Source organism: Camellia sinensis, chromosome 13, assembly GCF_055761805.1.
Source record: "Camellia sinensis isolate YWXY chromosome 13, ASM5576180v1, whole genome shotgun sequence".
Classification (NCBI taxonomy): Eukaryota; Viridiplantae; Streptophyta; class Magnoliopsida; order Ericales; family Theaceae; genus Camellia; species Camellia sinensis.
The window spans coordinates 137,873,583-137,899,049 of record NC_138973.1 but is presented as its reverse complement, the minus strand read 5'-3'; the positions used below and the strand labels follow the sequence as shown (position 1 = coordinate 137,899,049).

The 25,467-nt window shown below is 34.8% G+C and overlaps 2 protein-coding genes and 1 long non-coding RNA gene across 3 annotated transcripts; 2 read left to right on the top strand and 1 right to left on the bottom strand.

Moving 5' to 3' along the window:
* Nucleotides 1-10,459: 10,459 nt before the first annotated feature.
* LOC145806468 (uncharacterized) lies at nucleotides 10,460-12,942 on the bottom strand. Its single transcript, XR_014349624.1, has 3 exons — nucleotides 12,797-12,942; nucleotides 11,173-11,322; nucleotides 10,460-10,818 (listed from the first exon to the last, which is right to left on the bottom strand). It is a non-coding gene; the product is annotated as an uncharacterized LOC145806468 (long non-coding RNA).
* Nucleotides 12,943-14,073: 1,131 nt separating this feature from the next.
* Nucleotides 14,074-15,187, top strand: LOC145806466 (uncharacterized). The gene is made up of 2 exons (XM_082903521.1): nucleotides 14,074-14,236; nucleotides 14,316-15,187. Exons 1-2 carry the CDS (start codon nucleotides 14,114-14,116, stop codon nucleotides 15,027-15,029), a joined length of 837 nt encoding a protein of 278 aa, XP_082759647.1. The 5' UTR covers nucleotides 14,074-14,113; the 3' UTR covers nucleotides 15,030-15,187.
* A 9,590-nt stretch (nucleotides 15,188-24,777) lies between these two features.
* On the top strand, nucleotides 24,778-25,116 carry LOC114311363 (uncharacterized). The gene has a single exon (XM_028257507.2). It carries the CDS (start codon nucleotides 24,778-24,780, stop codon nucleotides 25,114-25,116), a length of 339 nt encoding a protein of 112 aa, XP_028113308.2.
* Nucleotides 25,117-25,467: the final 351 nt, after the last annotated feature.

Here is a 25,467-nt window from a genome sequence, read left to right as displayed (position 1 = left end):
GAGCGCAAGATTGGACGCTTGAGCGGTCTGCCTGGTTGAGTCTGAATTTTTGGGACTAGTGGGATTGTTTTTGACCTTTTATTATTGTATTTGGAGCCTTCTTGTTTTATTTTTGGACATTGATCGAAGTGATAACATGATGGCAAAGTAAGATTAGACCAAAAACTTTGATTTGGATAATTTTTCTTCGAAAAACCATTACTCTTTTGCCCTTTTCTTTTTCTACACTTTGAATTTGGGTGTGAGGCTAGAATCAATGGAAAGCTTGTTTCCGGGGCTTCGATTTGGACACAAGAACGGCCTAAAACGGAGTCCGGGTGAGAGAGTTATGTCCGTTTGAAGTTTTGGTATCTGTGCTAGAAGTAACTGCGCTCGAGCGCAGAAAGTAGCGCTCGAGCGGATTGTGCGAATTTAACAACTTAAAATGTGATTTTCTAGATCATTCTTTCCACTTTTCTTTTCCCTCTTCCTTCTCTTCATCCTAGGTCCGAAAACCCTTGATTTCTTGACCAAAATAGCTTCCATTTCTCAGATTTGGCCAAGATCTCTTACCAAAAAATGAAGAATACTTGAAGTCAACATTTTCAACGGATTGGATTTTGGATTTTTGAAAGGAGACTCTTGATCTAGATTCTTTTCTTGGTCATTGAGGTAGGGGTTTCTAGTTCTTCTTCAATACTCTCATTTATAGATAGATTGTGGTATTTTCTTTATGTAAATACAAAATTTATGTTTTTAAGCATATTGTGATAAATCATGAGATTGGAGGTCTAGGGTTTGAAGTGTTGGGGTTTATTTGTTGGGTTATGATTTGGGGTTATGAATTTGGGTGTATAATCAATAGGAGAATTGGAATAAAAAAAAAAGCATTTTAATAAAAAATGTGTTCTTAAAACCCTAGTTTGGTTCATGAAGATAGATAATGGTTTTGCTTAAATTGAAAGTAGTATCATGAAATTAAGGTATTAAATTGCACATATACATGTTTAATTGATTTTTGGAAGTGTTTGGAAATTATATAAAAGTTGTGATTAAACCCGTATTGTTGATATTTTAAATCATGTGATAATATGAGACAAAATTTGGGGGAAGAAATTGCTAATGATATGGATGATACAGAATTTGTGATAAGATGATGAAGTGAAGATTTGAAAATTTTATTGTATAGTTAGAAAGTGATTTTATACCTAAAAACTAAAAATCCAAATTTATGCTTAACTTTAGTTATGAAATTTATTTTTGGAAAATGAAGAATACTTCAATTAATAATAAATTTATGAAATTAAGTCTATGTTGGGTTAAAATGAATGTGACAATGATAAATGGGAGATTGTGAAATATGACGGTGTTATATGAAGGAGTTGTATCAAGGAAATTAAATGTTGGAGATTTAATTTATAACCTTGGGTAGCAATTGATAATCAATGTGTTGTGAAAATTGAATTTGAAGACTTGATAATAATATGGAAAAGTAAAGAAATAGTTTGAACCCAAGAATTGTGAACAGTTTAAAGATGAATCTTTATGCCTCTATGAATGTGTTGTTATATTTTTATAACAAAACAATGAATGATTTGATGGATAATGTAGAAGGTGGTGGAACATATTGTGTACTTGTTATGTGAATGGAATTTTAATATATGGTGGATGTGTATTGAACTAATATGTTATGGAAATAATGGAAGATGTGTTGGCATTGCCCACTAATTATAATGATGGTGTAGACACCCCATTTTTGACCGTCCTCAAGACTTGGACGTCATCGTTTGAATACTCGATGATCATCCATGTTCGTGTTCGTTTTGAGTTTTCGGAGGTCTCGGCTGCGCGCCTTGCCTCAAGATTTCTCAACTTGTCTGTTTTGTGCTTGGTTGTGGACCAAGGACTTGTGTTTTTGATTCTAAGGGAAGAGGATGGTTTGTTGGCCATCCCCTCAACCCATCGACCAAGGCATGAAGCCATCGGCCAATAGTGTTAGCCGATCGGCACTATATTTGGTCGGTCAGCCCCTTATGTTGGTCGATCATCCATATTTTCTAGCCGAGCCCTGTTCATCTACTTTATGCAAATATTTTGTGCCAGCTGGCACAACTGGCACGCACAATTCCCCCCCTCCATACACGTGTATAGAGGGATTTGAGCCTTGCTTAGCTTCTCCAAAAAGCTTTGCAAAATTGGAATTCTATAAGAAAGGAGTTCCTCCTCCCTTCTCAGAGGTTCTAGAATTTAGGGTTAGGAAGTTGTATCTATCTATCTCTATATTTCCCTCTCTCTACATCTTTGTGTGTGTTTTTGTGCTCTAAAGGGTGTTTTGTTCTTATTATTGCACATAAACACCTAGTATTACACTATCCTTGGTTGCTGAGGTGCTAGGGAGTTGATGTTATAGTTCTTGAGGTGGTTTTGATCAGAGAAAGGTGTTGGAGCCTTGTTTTTGAAGGTGTTCTTCAAGGGTGAGCATTCTTTAGATACCCCTTTCTTGCTTAAGCTTTAGCCCTTCTTGCTTATTGTTTTAAGCTTGACTATCAACTGATAAAAGTTCTGTTTTTACATGCTTTTGATCTTTGTTTAAGGTCTCTTTTTGGTTTGGGGTTGTTTCCCTCATCTTAGGCCTTGTTAGGCCTTGTTTTAGGGCATTCCTTTTGGACCTTGCTCTTAGTTTTGCATGACCTTCCTACCAATGAAATCCAGAGGATTTTTAGTGGTGGAAAGGTGATTTTGGGGTCTTAAATAGGAGAGGGTCATCCCCTCTCCTTGTTGTCTTGAATGCTTGCATAAATGGCTTATGTAGGTAGCATGTGTGCTTAGCTTGTTTTAGTTTCATTTCTGCATGTATTAGGCTTTGTTTTTCCATAATACACCTTTGTTTTGAGTTGGTTTGATGGCCTCTTACATGCTTCATGTATTTGCCTTGCAATCCTCTTATTTGCCTTAACATGCATCATGCATTGACATGTCTTTCTAGCATGATTTTGGCTCAACTCCATGAAGCTTTTAGGCTTGTTGTAACATGCTTAAGCTCTGATTTTGGTCTCTTTGGCCATGCATGACATGCTTTGTATAGCCACCATGCAACCTAGCTTGTTAGCTTTGAGTATCCAAGTCACTAGCATGCATACTTGGCTCATTTCAATGATTTGGCATCATTTTTTATGTTATTTCAGTCCATGCTTCATGCTTGTTTACTTGCATTTGTCATCCTTTCAATGCTTTGAAGAGTTGATGTCTTATGCCTCTTGAATGGACCATTGTATATGCCTCCATGCTTAGGTCTTTGGGATGCCATCTAAGTGGGTTTTTGGTCTTGTTTTACCATGCCATAACTCTATTTTTCATTGGTTAGATCATGCCATGTTTGGTTTTAATAGGTGTAGTGTAACACCCCTTTCGTAGCCTTGCATGCCTCATGCTTTTGGCATTGTGTTCTAGCTTGTGTTGGCTAGTTTCGAGCATGTTTTTTGTCTTGTTTGGACCTCACTTGGGACTGTTTTAGGTCCCCTTGGCCCTTTGGGGCTTACCTTGTGTGGCTATGGTTTGAGTCCTTTAGCTAGCTTCAAGCTTTAAGCTTTCTTGCATGCTTTACTTGTGTAGTTTGGTTGGTTTGGCATCTTCCTATACATGATTTCAGAGTTTAAAATGCATGTTACATGCCCATGTTAATCCCCTTTTAAGTGTTCTTGAAAGTTGCCCTCCTATGCCTAGGTGTTGGACCATTTACATGTGCATGCTTCGACTTGCTTTCATGATTCAATTTATCACTTTTGGCCACTGATTTTGGCATGGCTGAGATCTACCCATGTTAGTGTAAGTCCATCTTGGCATGTTGTTGCATGTTTGTCTTGTATGTCGTTGCATACTTGCTTCATTTTGCATGTTGTTACATGCTATACACATTCATATGTTTATGTTATATGCCTATTGCATATTGTATGTTTGCATGCTCATGTTGCATTAGATTTGTATCATGCTTGAGTTGTTTGCATGCTTGCTTGCATACTTAGGTTGCATTGCATAATGTGTGCATTCCCTTGCCTCTTGATCAAGCATGATAGAGGTTTGGGGCCCTTATGTGTTTTGTGCATTTCATTTGATATTGAATTGCACATTTGGCTCTTTTGGCCATCATACATTGAAATGCGTGATTGGTGGCCCGAGGGTCGAGGACTACACTCCTTTGAGTCTCAAACATGATAAGGAGGGTGGTCGTGCAAACATTGCCTTGTAAATGTATTGCCATGCTCTGTTTGTCCTCTGCTGCAGCAAAACAGCATTCTGCAGGAAGAGATGGCCGGTCGGCTACTTTCAGTGCCGATCGGCTAAACATGTTTGGCCGATATCCTCACAAGTGGTTGATGGCACCTTCCCATTGGCCGATGACCACTTCTCTTGGCCGATGGCCTCTCACAGTGTATAGGAAGTCATTCTGGAGCATCATAGAGACTTGTGTAGTCTTTAGAGCAACAGAGCAGTGCAACTAGAGGCAACATGTAGCATGGCAACGGATTCCCGAGCAAGGCTATCGAGCATGCATCATTCATCATTCCGAGGCAGAGCTATGGCAGCTTGATTTAGTCTCTTTCTTTTTTTACTCAGTCTGTTTTGTAACTTAATTAATTTGCTTAATTAGTTAAGGTTTTGTAATAATTATTTAGTGTAGTGTAGCTAGCTAGTTGATTTATTCGGACCCTCCGTCGAGAGGGTGAATTTTGTAATAAGTGTGCGTGAGTGTGTGAATGTCTTCCAACCCCACGTCTTTCTTCCTTTTACTTAACCGCTTACGATGGTTAGTTTTAGGGCATATTTTATTTACCATACCTTATGCTTGCATGTTTGCATCATTCATTTGTATTGCATGCACCGGGCTCGGCGCATCATACTAACTGCATTGTATTTTAATTCCAAGTTGAATACATGTATCGAATTGTCACATCTCATATGCCTTCTTAGAATAGCCGAGCCTCTAGTTGCATTTTGCATGTGTTGCATTAGGCATCTCAGCATAGTTAGGATTCATGCATGATTTCTAATTAGCTTCTTTCTTCGGCTCGGAGTACACTGTAAGTGTTTATGCTTTAGCATCTTGCATGAGTGTGAGTGTTGCCATGACAGCATACTTTCCATGAGGCTAATTGCTTATGTGATATAACTGCCTATATGCCTGTGGGTGGAGGTTAGATTACTTGAATTGGAACAATTCATCGCAATGTGAGTTTTAAGCCCACTTGAGGTGGCAAAATCATGTTTTCTAAGCCCACCTGAGGGTGGCAAATCCACGTCTTAGCCTACTCGCGGGTAGCACCTTCAAACCATTTTCAAACAAACATGAGATGTTTTGTTCCAAATTAGGCGATCCAGTCTATACTTGTGTGCTGTGCGCAGCACATAATAATTCTAGGCTAATAATCGGAATAAGAACACATGTGTTTTCAAAAACAAAATATCATGCTTAGTACAGGCCGACCTTTGATCGGGCGAGCAGAGGTGCTCATAGATGACCTTCCCCAATCGTACCTAAGTTCTCGAGCTGAGGCAACTTTGGTGATGACGGACACGTGGCCTTCGGCATGAGTCAGGGTTTCCTAAATTCCCCCAAAATAAAATATTTAGGTGGCAACTCTGTATTTGGCAAAGCAGTCCATGTTTGACACTTCTTTACAAAAATCAGTTTTTCAAAACGATTTGCCGGATTTGGACTCTTTGGTGATTTATCAATCTCACATCGCACATTGTGAGATCAGATTAAGAACCGTGACATTTGAGTCCGAAATGTAGCATGAGGCCCTCGGGGCGCGTCTATAGATGGATTGTGATGTTACCTTGGGGTCCATTTTCCGCCGTATTTTGAGTCGACAAAGCGTGACGCTTAAAATAGGTTTCGCCTTTCTTCCGGAGTAGCGCCCGGTAAAGCGTGTGGTATGTTGAGGTTCCACGTTCCTTCCGGTTTGTGACTAGTAAAGCGTGAGGTTCCGCGTTCCTTCCAGCTTGTGACCTGTAAAGCGTGTGACTCATGGAGATGACTTGGTATTGGATCTGGTATTTGATATGAAATTAATTGAAAGAATGGAAAATGAAATGGTAATTGGATTAGGGATTGGTGATGATGAACTCAATGGATTGCTTGTGACTATAAGGGAAGACTATGAGTTTTGTTTTGTAAATAATTGAGAAATTGAATTAAAAAGGATTTGTTATTCTTGTGTTATGTTTGAACTCTAATCCTTTGGATTTTGATGTTATGGAGTATAGTAATTGGAAATAGTATAAGGAAAAAATGGAAATAAAATGAGGAATATTAAAATGGAAAGGAAATGAGGAATAATTTGGAATCGGGATAATAAAATTAAGATGATGTTCTTCCTTAAGTGTACTTGTTTTCAAAGAGAATTTATGGCTTTCTAATGATGAGATACTACATTTATGGCAAGGAGTTTTCTTAAAGGTTCAAATGAAATTTTAAGAAAAAGATACTCTTCATATAATATTTTTAACTTACAACATGTCACCTTACTATATGGTATCACCCTGTATGCATGATCATTTCTATTTATGTGTTAGCTATTGTTGTAGAACTATGAGATTCCTACTGGGCATTAGTGCTCACCCCTCGTTGTTTTATTGTTTTGAGGAAGAGAAATTCGGATTGATTAGTCGAAGAGTTATGGAGTCCATACATCTTTTATATATAATTTCATCATAGATGTGAAAGGAATGAATAATGTATCTTGTTGTTTGCAATTATTTATTTGTAGCTTCGCAACAGAAGCTTGGCATTTATTATTGTTATTATTGTATTCATTGAGAGAGAGAACATGTATTATTATGTTTCTATTACTCAAGGGTAATAGATATTTGTTTTTAAAAAAAAAATGGACCTAAATTACAGGCTTTGGTAATGTTTCCAAGTAATTAAAATTTGGGGTGTAACAAATCATTTTAGGTTAACTTCCCTCTTTCCCAAATGTCAACCCAAATGCTAAAATCAACAATTGTGACACAATATAACCTCATTTTTCAAACCCCATGACAATTTATATCTCATTCACTAGAAACCCCTTTTTTGATTTTACATCCCAAACCCTAGGTTTGTTCAAAATACTCCCCAAACCAACCATTGTTACACAACAATCAATAACTAAGTTAAAAACCATAAGAAGGTGTAGAAAATCCATACCTCAAAGAGAGAAGATGAGTAAAGTAAGGATGAAACTTTAAAGATGCTCAAACCCAACTCTATTCGGATCAAAATGGAGATCTTGAGATGCTCACTCTTTTTAACAAAGGCAAATAGGTGGAGAAATCACTAGAACTAAGTGAAAATGTAGAGAGAGAGATAGAGAGTGTGTTTTAGAGAGATAGGGTCTCAACTTTAGGTTTTAGGAAGAAAATATCTGAATAGGTGATGTAAAAAGTCACTTTCACGAACTGATATACACACAGTTTGCTTGAGCGCAAGAAGTGACGCTTGAGCATCAAACAAAACAAGTTGTTCCGCTCGAGCGCTAAGACACAATGAAAAAGACGCTCACTGCTCAAGCGCAAGAAATGACGCTCGAGTGTAGAAAACACACATCCAGTAGTTTTACAGACATTTGACCAACCGCTCGAGTGCAAAAAGAGGCCACTCGAGCGCAATAAGACTTGCTCGAGCGTAGAAAATACTCTCCCAGTAGTTTTGCAGGCCTGAAAGTTTTCAAATCCCGCTCGAGTGTAAAAAGTGCTGCTTGAGCGGAGGAGTAAATCCTAGGCAACAAAAGTTTGGAAAACAAGCAGCCAACATGTCCCAAACACAACCACAATAATCCAAAAGGCCAATTTAAGGGAAAACAAAGGAAATAAGAGATGGATCACAATACTATAAACCATGAAACCTGAGTCTGGAGTACAACAACGATCGGGTCAAAATCGGAATCGCCATATTTTTATTTTTTCCAAAAAATATTTTCTTATTGTTTTAAATATTAGCTAAATAATTTGTTATGATTTAGATATATATGGGCGATCCAATTTTTTTTTTAAATTTAAAAAAATTGAAAATTAAATATTTAAAAGAAATAAAAATTAATTAAAAATATTTGAAATATTTAAAATATAAAATAAAATAAAATTATAAAATAAAAATAACACAATATTTAAAATAAAAGTTATATATTTAAAATAAAGAAAATATTTTTTTTTGAAATTTTTAAATATTTAAAATATTTTAAAAAAATACAGGTCACAAATATAGTAAATACAGTGCATATTAAAAAAAATAAATAAATATTTACAATAAAATATTTATCCTAAAAAAATAAAATTAAGAAAATTTTTAAATATTTAAAAAAAAACCTAAAACAATTTCAAAATACAATTTAAAACTCAAAACTCTTTTTAAAATTCATAACCAAACAAAAAATTTTTTTTTCTAAATTGATTTAAAAACTCATCTTTCAAAATACAACTCCACACTCAAATCATAATTCTAAAACTAAAACAAATCGAGCCTTATTTCTCGTAACTTTGAATTTTTTAAATATAAGAATAAACATGTTGCAATGTTATTGGTTGTTGGATTATCAAGACAATATATTTTAATTAGCTCAAATTTATGAAAGTAAAGTAAATGAGATATATATATATATATATATATTTTAATTTGGTAAATGAGATCTTTAAGGTTTTCAAACTTAGTATTAGTATATATATACGTCATGTCGCATATATAAAAATATTTTAAAATTTCCAAATATAATCTAGAGTTATAAATAAAAAATAGATAATAAATTGGCATTCTAAAATAAAAAATCTATGTATTACAAAATTAATAAATATTTCATATATCATACACTAACCTTACTATTTAAAAAAAAAAGAAAAAGTAATCTTTGTCCATGAAGTAGAGTAATTTTTTTTTTTAATTTTTTATTTCCTAATTATACATTTGTCGTAAAATCTAAAATGCATTTATTACAAAATCAATAAATATTTCATATTTCATACATTAATGTTTATCCATCAAGTATAGTAAATTTTTTAAATTTTTTTGCAAAACAATACCTATATGTATCTATCCATCTATATATTTGTATTATATATTAAACAAAATAGATTTTTCGAGAAGAGACTTGTGAAAACTACAATACTTCTAATTAAATTTGTGAATTTTTTTAATTAAAAAATAATTTTAAAAACACTATTGACTAAACCATTAAACCAATAATTATAAAAATAGTAAGGATTCCAAATTTATATTTTTCAGAAGGAAACATAAAATAATCTCCTTCTTGATTTACCCAAATCTATTATCTCTCATAAAATTCAAAGGGAAAAATTAAGAGATACCCAAAATACTAATTACAAATTTTTAAGTACTGATTCATCTACCTCATTTAATTTAAAATCTATACTATTATATAAATAAAAATGTTGGACATCTAATCAATATGGTAATTGAATTTTGATATGTCAATTTAATTTTTTTTTTCAATTTTAAAAATATAAAAATACACATGTCATGAAATTATTGGACATTTAATCAATATTGTAATATATTGGACATTTAATCTTACTGCTTTAAAACATTGTTAATTTGATCAATATGGTAATTAACACTTTTGGCAACAAAAAAATTGGTCGCTAAAAGTCAATTTTTGGTCGGCAAAAGTTATCCGCGACCAATTTTTTTGGTCGCTACTTTGGTCGCCAATTGATGGTCGGCAAAAGTAATTCGCGACCAAAATTGTGGTTGGTCGGCAAAAGTTGGATTTCGCGACTAAATTTTTAGTCGCTAAATGTTTAATTACCGCGACTAATTTATTTTGTCGCCAAAACACTTTGGTCGCGAAAAATGATATTTTTTCGACCAAAAAGTTTGGTCGCCAATTATTACATTCAACGACCAAAAATTTTGGTCGCCAATCGTGACATTTCGCGACCAAAAAATTTGGTCGCCAATTGTGACATTCCACGACCAAAAATTGTTTGGTCGCCAATTGTGACATTTCGCGACCAAAAAATTTGGTCGCCAATTGTGACATTCTGCGACCAATATTTTTTTGGTCGCCAATTGTGACATTTCGCGACCAAAAAAATTGGTCGCCAATTGTGACATTCTGCGACCAATATTTTTTTTGTTGCCAATTGTGACATTTCGCGACTAGTCAATTGGTCGCCAATTGTGACATTCTGCGACCAAAATTTGTTTGGTCGCCAATTGGGACATTTCGCGACCAAAAATTATGGTCGCCAATTGTGACATTCTGCGACCAAAATTTTTTTGGTCGCCAATTGTGACATTTTGCGACCAATCAATTGGTCGCCAAAACTATAAAAACAAAACCAAATTTTGGTCGCCAATACTCAACAAAATAAACCTGTAATTTATAATAATTCATCCAATTTATTCAATATAATCTGTAAAAAGAAGAAATCATTCAAACCAACAAATAAATTGAATCATCAACATTCAACAAAATACATATATCAACCATTTCTGAACCTGTTTAATTAAAGTCAGCAACTATTATAAGTTTACATCCGCAAATAATTCGAAACTACATATTTCATCTAGCATAAAAATTAAACACATAACAAGTACTTGTTATTATGTTTTAAATTTTTATCCATGTACATCAACCCAAAAATATAACTAGTAGTCTACCAAATATTTTCTATACACACCCATCCAAAAATATAACTAGCAGTGTATGCAAAAATATAACTACTAGTCTACCCTAATATTTTCCATATACATCTATACAAAAATATATAATCCTTCCAAAAATACAAAAAGTGCCAATTTGTCCTGTACAATTTAGCTTTGTGCACGAGTTCATCCATCTGTACCAAAGAAAAAGAGAAATAATGTCAGTTAAAATTGGACAAATAATGAAAAATGTCCATGAAAAGCAAATGTCACATTAGCAAATTAAAATGACTACCATTATCAAATTGTAAATAAAACAATAGCATTCTTATGTCTATAGAATAAATTGGATGAGCCACAATTCCAGATCCAATATAGTGCCACACAGCAGAAACCAAACACGGCAACTGAAATTGATCCATATTGTCAATAACTCCTATCTTCCTCAATGAACCTTTCATGTGAATTAAATTAAACTCCTATTTTGGCAACCTATATATCTAGATTGATAAATAATGAATGAATGGATGATGAACAGGTTTCATTACATGGCAATATCGGAGCAGATGCCAATGCCGGAAGATCGGATAAGGGGTGTGGCACTTGACTACCCAGAGGCTGTTCGATTGATTAACCCAACCAATTCACTCCTCAAAGGGGAGGTAGGTAGTCTACTTGTAAAACGGAACTTTTTATACCTGGAAAAAAGTTAAGTTTGTGACTATTGGATAGTTTTATTTCTAATCGTTTTTATTTAGAGATAAGTATTAGAAAACCCAAATACTAATATATTACTTTATATTTGTCATGCATGTATTGATCAGTGATATAAAAAAATGTTTAAAACAAAAAATAATATATAGCAGCTCTCTAATAAATTTGATACATCGATGATTAATAGTTTGTATTTATAGTTGACTGTCACCTATAAATACAAACTATGAATTGGTGTTGATAGTCACCACCATATATAGTTGACTATTAATTTGTATTCTTTCTTCTGTAACGATGTCATTTGACATCACCACCTGAAGATCATATTCCATCAAAATAAATACAAACACTAACATTTTCATACAACAGAATGTATGGTGTTCTCAGTACTATATTATCTTGAATAAGGCCCACAATTCATGATGATGATTTGTGCACTTTTTTTTTTATTTTAGTTGTTTCTAATGTGTAGCATTTGAAATTTAGAAATTTCCCAATATTTAAAAATCAAGAAGTTTCTCAATTTCTATACAGAAAGTGTGCACTTTTGCAGTTTCTTAAACATTGTAATTTTTTTAGTTTCTCAATTTGAGAAATTGTGAAATTCGACATTTTTTCTTACAAAAATTGTGAAAATTTCTAATTTCACAATATAGACCACCAGTTTACTCCAAAAACAAGCATCCAGACTGATCAGGATGACCATCCAGACAGATGAGGATGATTGACAGATCAGAAAAAAGCAAAACAGATCTGGAGCACACCACCAGAATTGATCTGCTGCAGACCACCACAAGCATCACAGATCTGGAGCAGACCACCACAGATCTGGGCACACCACCAGAATTGATCTGGACCACACCACCACAAGCATCTAGACAGATCTGATGCAGACCACCAGAATTGCTCCAGATCAGTCCACCTTCATGACTGATGCAATACTTCACCATGCAGACCACCAAAGGAAGAGAAAAGAAGGAAAAAAAAGAAATAGAGATGAGCTAATTCAGAGCAGTTTTGGACCCCAAACGCCCCGGTTTTGCCTACTTTATCACACTTTTATGTCCTACATAACTAATAATGCGTCCTATCGAAGCGTTGCTTGCTTTCACAAGTTTGTTTGATCTAGGCCGAGGTGACCGCTACGATCTCGGGTTGTTTCCAGGCTGTTTCCAACTTTTTGCCCCAACCGGCTCGTTTTTGCCTTCTCTATCACATTTTGGTTTCCATGGAACAATCACAAATTCTTGTTTAACTAGTCATCCTTGGATCAGTGGAACATTACAATGTTTAAAGTTTCTATACTGGTCAACATAAACTAAACTGTAAATTCCATCTTTTATATAGTTAAACAAAAATTAGTTTAAAGACAATCATTTCTCTATGATATTCTCATCAAACGTTTATTTGCCTTTACTTTGAACATAAATATAATCAAATATGGTTTAACACACTTACCAATTACCATGACTATCTATTGTCGAGAATTTGGTGGATTGCGATTTTCCAAAACTTGCGCCAACATGCTCTGAAGTCCAAAAAGCTGCCGCTGCATCTCCTCACATTGTCTTGTATTCTCTGCCTCTTTCATTTGTAAATAAGCTATAAAAAAAATTAAATTAAAATTTAAAAAAAAAAAGATACTAAATATCACTACTGAATGGATAGCAGAGAGAGAGTGGTTGAGAGATGACTATCAGTTTCACTACTTGCCTACAAAATTAACATACTAAATATGCACTAGTTCATTTTGATGACAGGAAAAGATTATAAAAAATAAATAATTAAAAAAAAAGAAAAAGAAGAATAAGAGGAAGAAAGAAGAAAATGCATTAGTTAAGTAGCTTTGCATACACTATGCATTTAATCATAGATGTATATATGCACATAGGTACACATAATACATGCTCGGTATATTGTTTTCTCTTGATCTGTTGTTCATGTTATAACAGGCTGGAAGACATTCTTGATCATAATTTTCTCAAACATGAATGTCTAATTTTCTCTAAAAAATGTGCCCACCTGAACATAATAACCCACTCGCGAATAGGTTAGTCAAAAAGTCAACCTGGTTTACTCCTTCCAATAGCCTCAACTTCTGCTGTGAATCCTGCCCACACTTATGTACCACTTCCTTCGGTCCAGTGAGAGCTGGTTATCATTGGAGGGTTAACAAAATGTACTGTTGATGCACTGCGAAAGGGGAGGATGGCCTGTGCTTGCATTTATTCTTGCTGGTCTTCTGTTGTACCGAAAACAGTATAGTGGTGAGCAGAAGACTCTTGAAATGGTATACAAGCAAGCTCCTAGGCAACTTCTTCATCTTTTGTCTCCTTTAAATCCACAACCTTCTCAGCTGAGATATCTTCAGTACATTTCCAGACGGGATTTGGGTTCAGATTGGCCACCATTAGATACTCCCTTAGATTTGGATTGTATTATTCTTAGAGTTATTCCCTTGTTTGACGGAGGAAGGGGTTGCCGACCGGTTGTTCACATTTATGGTCAGGACTCTTCTTCTACCACAGCCACTAAAAGTTCAAAGCTTCTGTTTTCGAATTCCAAGACAAAGAAACGTGCTCGCCATTACCAACAGGTAATGCCAAATTCACACATTTCAAAGCTAAAGGATTATGCGACAAGGATTTGTAGTGTACTTATGACTTCTACCTGCAGGAAGAGTGTGAACTAGTGAAAATAGATATTCATTGTCGTGTTCAAGGGGATGTTGTTCTTGAGTGTATCCACTTGGACAATGACCTAGTAAGGGAGGAAATGATGTTCAGAGTTATGTTCCACACTGCATTTGTCCGTTCAAATGTTTTGATGTTGAATCGTGATGAAGTTGATGTTTTGTGGGGTGCAAAGGACCAGTTTCCAAAGGAGTTCAAAGCAGAGGTATGATCTTGTTTTACTTAGGTGGCATGTCCTTTATCTGAAGCTATATGGGTTGAATGCATACTCATATTTGTATCAGGTTATCTTTTCGGATGCTGATGCAGTTCTACCTATCATCACCACAGAAAGTGAAGATGAGGATGAAGAAGAAAGTGCTTCCCCTGAAGAATTTTTTGAGGTCGAGGAGATCTTCAGTAATGTAGTAGATGGGCAGGACAGAAAGGGGAACTTGGATACTCATATAGTTCTTGAGGAGAATAATAAAGTAGTTCTTGAGGAGAATAATAAAGTAGTTTGGACTGAGGCTTTGGAGCCTCATGCATTTGAAGACTGTGCATCGGATGATGGAAATCACAAACAGGATGGGGGTTTTTATTCTAAATCTATTTCAGCTGAAGTCATTGCATTTGACGATAGGGATGAGTCAGGTTCCATAATCATGATTGCTGATGTGCCCAGCAGTTTAGAGAGCAAGGTAGTAACTGCAGATATGAATGGCAAGTTAGAAGAGATGGAGAATAGACAAGAAAGAGAAGACTCTGCTATGCAGAAGAACTTAGAAAGGCAGGATTCACAGCAGAAGTTGAGTGCTCATATTAGTAGACAAAAATCTGATGAGTCACTTCCACCCACACCAGAGGTGGTAACTGCATATATGAGTGGCAGGCTAGAAGAGATGGAGAATGGACAAGAAACAGAAGAATCTGGTATGCAGAAGAACTTAGAAAGGCAGGATTCACAGCAGAAGTTGAGTGCTCATATTAGTGGACACTTATTCAGGTTTGATGCTTGAGTGACAATAATTGCCAAGCATGCTGAAGTATTTCTTCTCTATTTCTATGTTACAACCATATCAATGAACTGCTGTGTTAGACTTCCTGCTTATGTAGAAACTTTGTTCTACCTTAGAATATAAATAAGAGAAAATATGAATGTCTTTACCAAACATTGCCTCAAATTATGGGACATCTTGATTCAAATCCATACCTGAAATGCATGCCAAAGTCCAAATACAAAATTGGTGGTCAACCTCAAACAACCCAGTCTGCTGCACTATTTTAGAGTATTTAATCCACATAAGCTTAGTTTGAGAGCCCAAGACGAAGTGCACGATAAGCCCTACAGAATGAGGAGATGGGGTATTTCTATAGAAGGTAGGTGAGTAAACACCTGTCTTGCACTCATTGCAAAACAGTTCCAAGGCCCAATGTCAAGAACACTAAATGTTTATCTTCACATGCTACTAATGATATTCCACATCAACCAAGCACATACCTTTATATCTATATAATACTTCAGCTATTGTTAAATCATCAGAAATTCAATCAATAGAGACAACATTTTCACTTAGGGAGAGCCGGTCAATTCTTGGCTTGGTTGGGGCTAGGGCTGTAGATCAAGCTTTGTTGCATGTGAAAAAATTCATATAAGCCCATTAGGAGCCCTTTTGAGCTTGATTCTTGTGCATAAATTGGTCGAACTTGAACTTGATTTCAAGATTGAGTAGATAGAGATCAACTCGTAAAAGTTGAATGTCATTTTGTTACCAGCTTAAAGGGCTGCTTCCTTAGCTTTTTAGATGGAGTTATCATTAAGAACTATTTTATAACAAGTTTGTACTTAATTCTAATGATTCTCCATTCGATTTGATTCACAATATGATTCTCAATTTGACAACTATGAATAATTTTCAAAATAAATATGGATTTGCAAAAACAATTTTACAATGCATAAATAATAAATCTACTCATCATAAATTCCAAAATCAGGTTTAACATCAAAAGCAACTACCTGATGTAATTCTCCTAGATGCACACTGTTAGACCATGTTTGATACACGTTATAGAGCGGGGATCCAGAGGGGAGGGGGATTGTCAATCGCATGGATCCACATGTTTTTTTCTTGTTTACTATAACGCATTTGATTGGGAAAAAGAAGTGTGATTGCTAGCACAATGGTATTGCTAATTTCATAGCCATGGGATCAGCCACATCACTCAATCTGATTATCAAAAATAATTCAATGTTATATCCTACCATAATCAAACATAGTACAACTCCCACAATATATATAATCTGAAAGTTGTTGCCAAAATCCAAAGTTAATAGAAAATCAAAAGAGGATCATTAATATATACTGTTTAACTGTCTACAAAAGTTCATTCACATTTCCTTATCATGAAACCCAGCAAAATAAATTTCAGAGATGCATACTAATGGAAATGTTTTGCAGCATACAGCAAAAAAAGTATTTTAACATGACAATCACCTATTCCTTCTTCCTGATCTCTCCCAATCAAAGCAAAAAGTTGGACGAACAACAAAACAAGCAAATTAAATAGACTTAAAGGAACTAAGCAGGAGGAAAGCACGCTATTATCATAGACAATGGCTCAAATGGGCAAAAACCATAGTTAGCATACCTTTGAAGACATAAGTAAAGATGCTACTCTTTTCACCACTAAACTTAATCTACTCTATTTTTTCACAAAGAATTTAGATATTATAAAAAAAACACCTCACATCTTATTTCATTCCTTGCAAACATAACCTTCCTAATACAAAACTCTTGCCCCATAGTACAACTTCAACCCTAAAGGAAACAAGATTTGTTATATTAAATAATGAAGGGTTTGGGTAATTAAATAGGTAAATAGACAGTACTGTTAAAAGATGGAAAGTAAGGACATAAGGGGAAGGGGAGGGGGGCCTTCTTCATATGCTCAAAGAACTCCACATTTCTCTAGCATCGGATTGGACAAAATCATCTAATTCCATTTATATTCATAATTTTTTTTTGGATAAGTAATTTATGTATTCAGAATATCATTTATACATATAACACTTATGAATAAGCATTATGACCAATTAAGAGCATTAATGTAAAATACAAAAATAATTTATTAACTTACCTCTCCAACATATAGCACCTCTTCTACTTCTTCTTCCAGTAGCTTACAGAACCAGTTTGAACCCCTTTGACAGGAAATTATCCCTGCAATAAACAAAATCCAACATATGATGCATCAAGTGACATGAAGGTCACTTAGGAAAGAGGCATTAGAATTTTCATGTCTTACTGCATATAACACTACTGGATGAGAACTCCAGGCTTCCATAAGCAACTGAAATGCATATTGAATAAATGCAGTAGCACTTCATATACGCCATATACACATTTTGTTATTTGAAAAGCCATATACATTATATGTATTCTAGAAGACGTGGGAAATCATCCCTGGAGATGGTAGGAAAGTTAAATTCTGGCATGACCTAATGTGGGGATGTTCCCTTATCGGTAGGGCTTTTCCCGACTAGTTTCAGATTGCAGTGGATAAGGATGCCTTGGGTCTCAAACTACATAAGGATCACTAATACATCATAGTATTTACATTATTAGAATTTGGAGGCAGTGGGTGACTCATTCACATTCTTTATGAGGAGAATAGTGCATGGCCAAAGGAGAATAGGATGGTGTGGAAAGCTAATGGTGAGAGATTATCTGTTAAATCGCTAAAATGGGATTCAACGGGTACCACTGACAAGTCATTGCATGGGACAATATCAAGAAAGTTGGGGTTCACATGAAGGTGTTTGTATGGATTGCAACCTTAGATTCCATCTTGACTTTGGACACCTTGGGAAAGCGGGTGAGATGCTTCCTAATTGGTGTTACATGTGTAGTGGCATTCCAACATGGTTAGTATTTTGGTTACATGAGAAGTTTTGTGACTATTTAGTCGCTTCTATTGATTTCATAAAAAAATAAAAATTCTTTTGTTGATGTGATATAGCTAGCTTTTCTTTAATACCCCTACTATGTAGATGTTGAACCCCATTTCTAGAACCTTTAATTGAATTGTTTACCTATGAATATATATACATAAATATAGCTTAATCTTTTCTTCATCTTTTTTCTTTTTTGTCACATGGTATACGTCAAAAAAAGTTTGTGGGGGTTACATGTTAGTTGGGAAGGGAGAATAACAAAGGGATATAACTTAATCTAATTGCAAATAGCATAATTTTTACCATGTTAACTTCTTTTTTTTCTTTAAACTTTTTTAAATATGGCTTGCATAAAACCAGCAGTGATTGCAAGATATATCCTCGTGTCACAAATATGTCTATAATAAACAAGACAAAAGCACGACAAAGGAAGCAATTACAATTTAAAATTTAAAAAAGCTAATTGACTTGGATGTTAACGTACAATATATTGATCTAATCTTTTTGTTCTTACTTAGCTCCAGAGCAGCCACTATGGCCCCAAATGTAACAGAACAACTAAAAAAAAATTAATTGATAGTTTTGAAACACTCAAATGCAATGTATGCATCCCCAAGAACGAACCTGCTTACCCAAACACATAAAAATCAACTTGTAAACAAGTCCAAAATTTCAGAAAAGGCCAAATTGAGACAGAAAAAAGGGAAGTGTATGTATAATTAACATGACTTACAAAAATTGGGAAGTGTATGTATAATTAACATGATTTACAAAAATTGGAAGCCCTAAAACATGTATAGATTCTTGGGTGGAATTGTGGAGTCAATTCTTTGAGGCAATTTATCGAACATGTAGAGGACATTAGAGAAAACCCTCTACACATTGAAAAACCTATCATCAAGCAATCTACCAAAGCAAATACAAACAAAAACAGATTAAAATTGAAATGTTAATGGGTTACCTGGAAGAGGGTTCGACGTTTCTGACGAGACCAGGAAGTTTGGGGAGCAAGACAGAAACAGGGGATTTGAGAGCAGAGGAAGGAGAAGAGAGGTTTTCGTCTTTGCAGAGGTAGCAAATGACATCGACCATGCAGACTTTTCCGACACAGCGACACTCCTCGGCGGCGGATTTGGAGTGGTCACAGGTCCATACGCTGAGGCAGGTGTCGGAGGAGGATTTGAGGGCGGACAAGGCGTCGGCCACGGTGGCGGAGATTGAGAGAGATTTGAGAGGCAGCTTGCCTAGGCAGAGGTCAGCTACCTCGTATGCTAGCAAGCGAACTGCCATACAAAACTGAATATGGGGGTTTTTTGAGAGAGAAAGAGAAGATGTGGAGGAGGATTCCTAAATAGATAGAAAGAGAGAAAGAAAGGCTGAGACTTGGCAGTGAGGCTTGGTAGAGAGAGTGGGCACCGATTGAGAGAACGAAAATTCAAATCCCGCCCCACTGAAAATCAAATTTCCCTCCCAAACTTTTGGCGACCAAAATACCATATTAGTCGCAGAAAATGTACCTTCGCCAACAAAAGTTTTTAGTCACCAAATCTCAATCAACGGCGACTAAAATATTAGTCGCTAAAAGTACTAATTTGGCGACTAATTTTTTTTTGTTGCTGAAAATAAGTTTTTGGCGACCAAATTTTTGGTCGCCAAAAAATATGTGACATTCTGCAACCAAATTTGTAGTTGGTCGGCAAAAGTATATCACTTTCTGCGACCAACTCATTTTTTGGTCGCCAAAATATAACCTTCTGCGACCAATAATATTTGGTCGCCAAAAATAATGATCATTCGCGACTAATTAATATTTGGTCGCCAAATATCATTTTTTTGCGACAAAAATTTTTTTGGTCGGCAAAAGTGATCGCCAATTGTGTAAATTCTTGTAGTGTTATAATTGATATTTGATATTAACTCTTTTAAAACATTCTATATATATATATATATAGCAGTTAAGTCAAATATTTAAATATTTTGAAATTACAAAAAAAAAAAAAATCATTATTGAGTCATTCATCAGTATGATAATCTTTTAAACTTTTCTTAACTCATAATCTTTTAACAAAAGTTTTAATTATAAAATATGTATCTATCTATCTATTTGAATTTAGCTGGTAAAGATAGCTTGATTGAGATATAATTTAAAAAAAAAAAATTCATTGGTATAATATCGGAAGTATCTACCCATGTCTTGGACAAAAATTATCATGTCATGTGATAATTATCATCTAAACATCCAGGTATCTTCCGTTAAAAAAAATTGAATTATTATAATTCAATTTATTTATGCCATAAATTATTATTATTTTTATCTAAGAGACTCTAGGAGATTGAAATTAAAAATTAAAATTTCTCAAAATTTTTACTCTTTTTTTTAGAAAGTCAAAATTTTTACTTTTCAAAAATTATGAAATACCCATGTTACAAAACTATTGATATATCTAACCATATCTAATTAAAAAGGGATTTGGTTAAAACCCCTTCATAATAAAATTTTAATGCATTAAAGATAAACACACAAAGTTTTCGTTGAAAAGTTCAACACTTATTACTATTATCAAAATACTAAACTTTAAAATAATATAACTTTTGATCTATATGTCAATTTTTAATAAAATTAGTATTTTTACAATTTTTTTATCAAGATCTATCAAATAAGATCCATATTGACTACGAAATTCATAATATATATATATATATATATATTTATTATTACTATCGAAATTGATGTAAACAGTAATATGTTACTTTGTTTGACAGTAACATGTTACTCTGGCAATATTGTCTAAGATTTTTTTTTTTTTTTTTACTTTGACGCTACTTAATTATGCATCTCCTCCTGAGGGAGTTTATGAAATAAAATAAATTGAATTGTTTCTTTTACCAAATAAGGGTCCAATATAGGGATTTTAGCTAAATTTTCCAATTTAAAATCTTAAAAACTTTTACATAAAAAGTTCAAAATAAAATCTTAATTATATTTAAGTCAAATCACATTTGAATTCAAAATATTTTAGATAAAAATTTTAAAACGAAATGTGTAACGCCCTCAAAATAATAACATTAAACCCATCAAATAAGACATGCATTGATATGTAAAAGTTCCACATTCTTCCATTTATCAAAATTCCATTACATAAGTATTACATGTTAACAACAAAAGCAAATGTCCTATGGGCTTACAGCTTTCCAAGTTAACACTTGGTTACAACAAAAGAGTACTAACTCATTACACATTAAGCCCTTGGCTTGAAATTACATGTAATACATCAAAAAGTAAAACGACAAAAGTATGTCCGCCTCTAGCCTCCCAAGCTATGTCCTTGGAGGTGGCATGCTACCTGTACCTGAAAATGATATTCCCATATAAGGTGAGCCACAGCCCAGTAGAAATACACTAAACCAACCATGGACAATGACTAAAAGATTAGCAATTGATAGATGGCCAACACTGATACATTCACATAAATGACATATTTATGTCATACGACTTATGAGTCCAAGTTACCTTTCATTTTCCCTTTTTCAACAGATAGGCATATAAGCTCTACCCACATTCTCAACAGATATGTATAACAACAATATCCACATTCACAGATAAGCATATAAGCTATATCCACACTTCACAAAGATAAGCATATGAGCTCTATCTTCACTTCTCTAGACAAGCATATGAGCTGTATCTATGGAGTTCATCCCCTATCTTCTCCCAACACTATCCGGTTTAGAGGTACATCCCTCATCTTCCCCTAAACCGCGGAGTACATCCCCCATCTCCTCCTCTACACATAACGTATACAAACACATTGGTTCTATATACAATCACTCAATACATACAGTTAATGTATTCTAACAACCGTCAATTTTCATGACACATTCCATTGATTAGTTTCCGTTTGCCTAATCATCATGCATTGTCTACAACAATCACGACTATCCTCCACCGATAGCCCAAAGCAGTTATTTCTAAACAGAAAATAAATGCACAATGGATATTCAATCAACATTTCATTCCGGTGAGTGATAAATAATTCAACTACACCCTTTACCCCTTTTGCATTCCCAATCTCAACAATCTCATTTCATTTCCTCATTTCTCACAATTAATTATCCCAATTAATCAAACAATGTAATTAGGTCATTATCCATAATTAACATTTCAACCTTTAGGTCCCATTTTCACCAATGATTCAACATTTATTCCACTTCTCTATACCAAGCATGCTTCTAGGTTTATTATGAATAAAACCTCAACTTTTGTAAAATAACACAAAAGCCCCAAACTTTCACCAAATTACCAAACCAACCCCAACATCTCAAAATACTAAAATTTAAAGACAAAATCCATAGAGAGGAGTAGGATATCCCTACCTCGAAGTTTGAGCCAAAAAGGAGATGAAGACTCGAAGATCAACGTGTTCCAAATCCCAACTTTTTCAGATTAAAACAAAGCTCTCAATGCCCTCTATCTTTTTAACAAAGGCCCTAGGCTAGATTCACACTCTAGGGAGATCAAATCTTAGAGAGAGTGTAAGTTTAGAGAGAGAGGGTCTCGCATCTAGGGTTTGATCAAAAAGGAAAGTGGAAAAGTGATGTTCAAAAACGCTACTGTTCGCTGATATAAAACACGCTCGCTCGAGCGAAGCCTTTGTCGCTCGAGCGACCAGACACAGAAAACTCTCACTCGAGCCAAGAAGTTCTCGCTCGAGCCAAAAACTCAGAAGTACGCTCGAGCGAAAGAATGCTCGCTCGAGCCAACAACTCAAACCCTCAGGTCAGCAACCAGCACGCTCGAGCGACAGACTTCTCGCTTGAGCGAAGAACAAGCCAGACCGCTCAAGCGAAGAAAGCTTGCTCGAGCCAAGAAATGCAACTCTCAGGTCCAGGACCAGACGCAATCGCTCGCTCGAGCGAAGCCACTCTGGCTCGATCCACCAGACACGAACTCAACTCTCGCTCGAGCGACCAACTCCTCGCTCGAGCGAAGGTCCAAAAAATCTGGGCAGCAACACTAGGTTCCAAAACACAACCAACCTGTAACAAACCTGCCCAACACATCCTATAACTCAATACACAAAGTAAAGAGGATGCAAACAAGATAATAAACAACTACCAACATCTACAGACACATGTCCGGATCACTGTACAACAAGGGTAAACCCGGGATCGCTATAAAATGTTAATTATACATATTTAAAACATTTTTAAAAAAAAAAATAGTATCAAATAAAATTTTAATAATACTATAATGACTGTTGTGGCACATAGCACTAACCACATATACCATATAAGGTCCATCAACTATGTAATTAGTGTCATATAAAATGTCACATCATATAATACCTATAGATTTGATATTAAAATGTAGTCATCTTAAAAGTTACTTAAAATTTAATTTATAAAATTATGCATAATTTATTAAAAATAAATACATTTCATTTTTTAATTCGGGTCCAATGATATACCCAATTCAAATACATATTTATTTATTTGTTTTGTGGCTTCACACACACACACACACATATATATATATATATATATATATTAAATAATAGCATGTTTAAATAAAAATATTATTATCCAACAAAGTCAAAATCACGTAGGTATTCTTGGTTTTTAATTTTTTTTCCTTATATATTTTAATTGTCTCAATTTTTTTTTAATCTTTTATTTTAAAGGAATATATAGCAAATGAGAAAACTATGGAAATAGAGAAATAGTGAAAAAAAGAGCTAGTTTGGGAATTGAATTTTTTAGTGACTTTTTAATTTTTTATGAAAAAAATGTGCAAAAAAATATTGACTTTTTGTAGTGAATCTTTGACTTTTTAGTTAAATATATGATTCCCTAATAAGGCCCCCTAATATACTGATTTTAGCAGTCAGAATAAGATTTATAATCAAATACAATGTTTTTACGAAGGGGTATCGACTAAGTTAGGATAACAAATGTAATGACCCAACGTTTTTTTTTTTTTTTTTTTTTTTTGCCAAATGAAAAGATAGTTAGATGGGTTTGATGGAAAATAGAATATATGATGATGGATTATGGGTGGGATATATTAAAGCATGATGATGTTTTCAGTGGGGTGGTAATTGGGATATTATTTTATTTAGAGATAACATAGAGAGATAAGTAATGTGCATGAGGGGAGGGAACAAAAGCATACACATGGGCTGTCTATTTTACTCTTTCGGTGGACTATAAAACAAAGAGAGAATGATAGGAGGGAGGAGGCATGGTCAGAAAACAACGCTGCTACAGGGCTTGAACTTTTCAAGCTCGAATTTGCCCCGAATCCAAAACGACGTCGTTTTGAATTATCTTACCGGTAAGAGAATTTTATTACATGTTACCGGTAAGAGAATTCAAAACGACGTCATTTTGGGTTTCGAGCCAATTTCGAGCCAAACGATTTCGGGCCCTCAAACATTTTTTGTCAGAAAAACAAGATGGTGGAGAATGATTGATTAAAGAGAGTGTATGGCCCCCCATAATTGCACACAACACAATACAGGTACAAGAGTGTAGTAGTTTAATTCAGTGACACATGAAGCCGAGCCAGTGCTGGATTATGGAGTTGCCTCTGGTCATATTTCCTTTCTGCGACTTGATATGCATACAAACGGGCTAATCAAGTAAAGAACATGTTGCTGCAGAGTACTTGGCACTCTTGCTGAGTTTTGTTGGCAATAAAAATTCTCGTGGTATTCAACTCTTTCAGTACTTCATCAATTGGAGAAGTCAAATTACTATATTTCGGGAAGGATGCATGATGGAGGATTGGGTAAAGAAGTTTGAGAAGCTTGATGGGTCTCAGGGCTCAAGATCAAGCTCCACACGGGTTTGCTTATAAGAACCCCACAACTTTCTCATCATCAGCATTTGATTTCTTTTACCAAAACACTAATGATGATCAGCCCATTTCCCGATACCCATGTGTAGCAACAATTTGCTCACCATTGGCTCTAGCAGCTACAGTGGAATCAGCACTGGCATATGAGAGCAAATCAACAGGACCGAAAATGGGTGGGAGACGAGTGGGAGCAGGTGCCATTGCTGGGATGGTGTTTGGTTTCGTATTTGTGGTGATTTTGGCAATGAGAGTCTACTATGGGGTGGTCACTCGTCAAGCCAATTTGAGTTGAAGTTATTGTGTTCAACTTCAACCTGCTTGATATGCTCACCTCAGCTGGTGGAGGAGTGGCAACTCTGCTAGCAGAGATCATGTTTTTGTTAGAGAAACTCGGGGACGATAAAATTATGATACACAAGGATACAGTGTATATCCTTTGAAGAAATTCAAGTGGAGCGATCCTTAATTCAGTGTGTATTCTTGTTATTTTCCGAAGGACTGTATGGGACTTGGATAGTCATTAATTGAAGAAAAGTAAACAAACATCAATGGTCTATTTCACTCCCTGTGACTGTGTATGCTAGTTATTTGGCACTTAATTTTGTCAGAGAACGAAATTGAGTAGGGATATTGATGGTTGAAG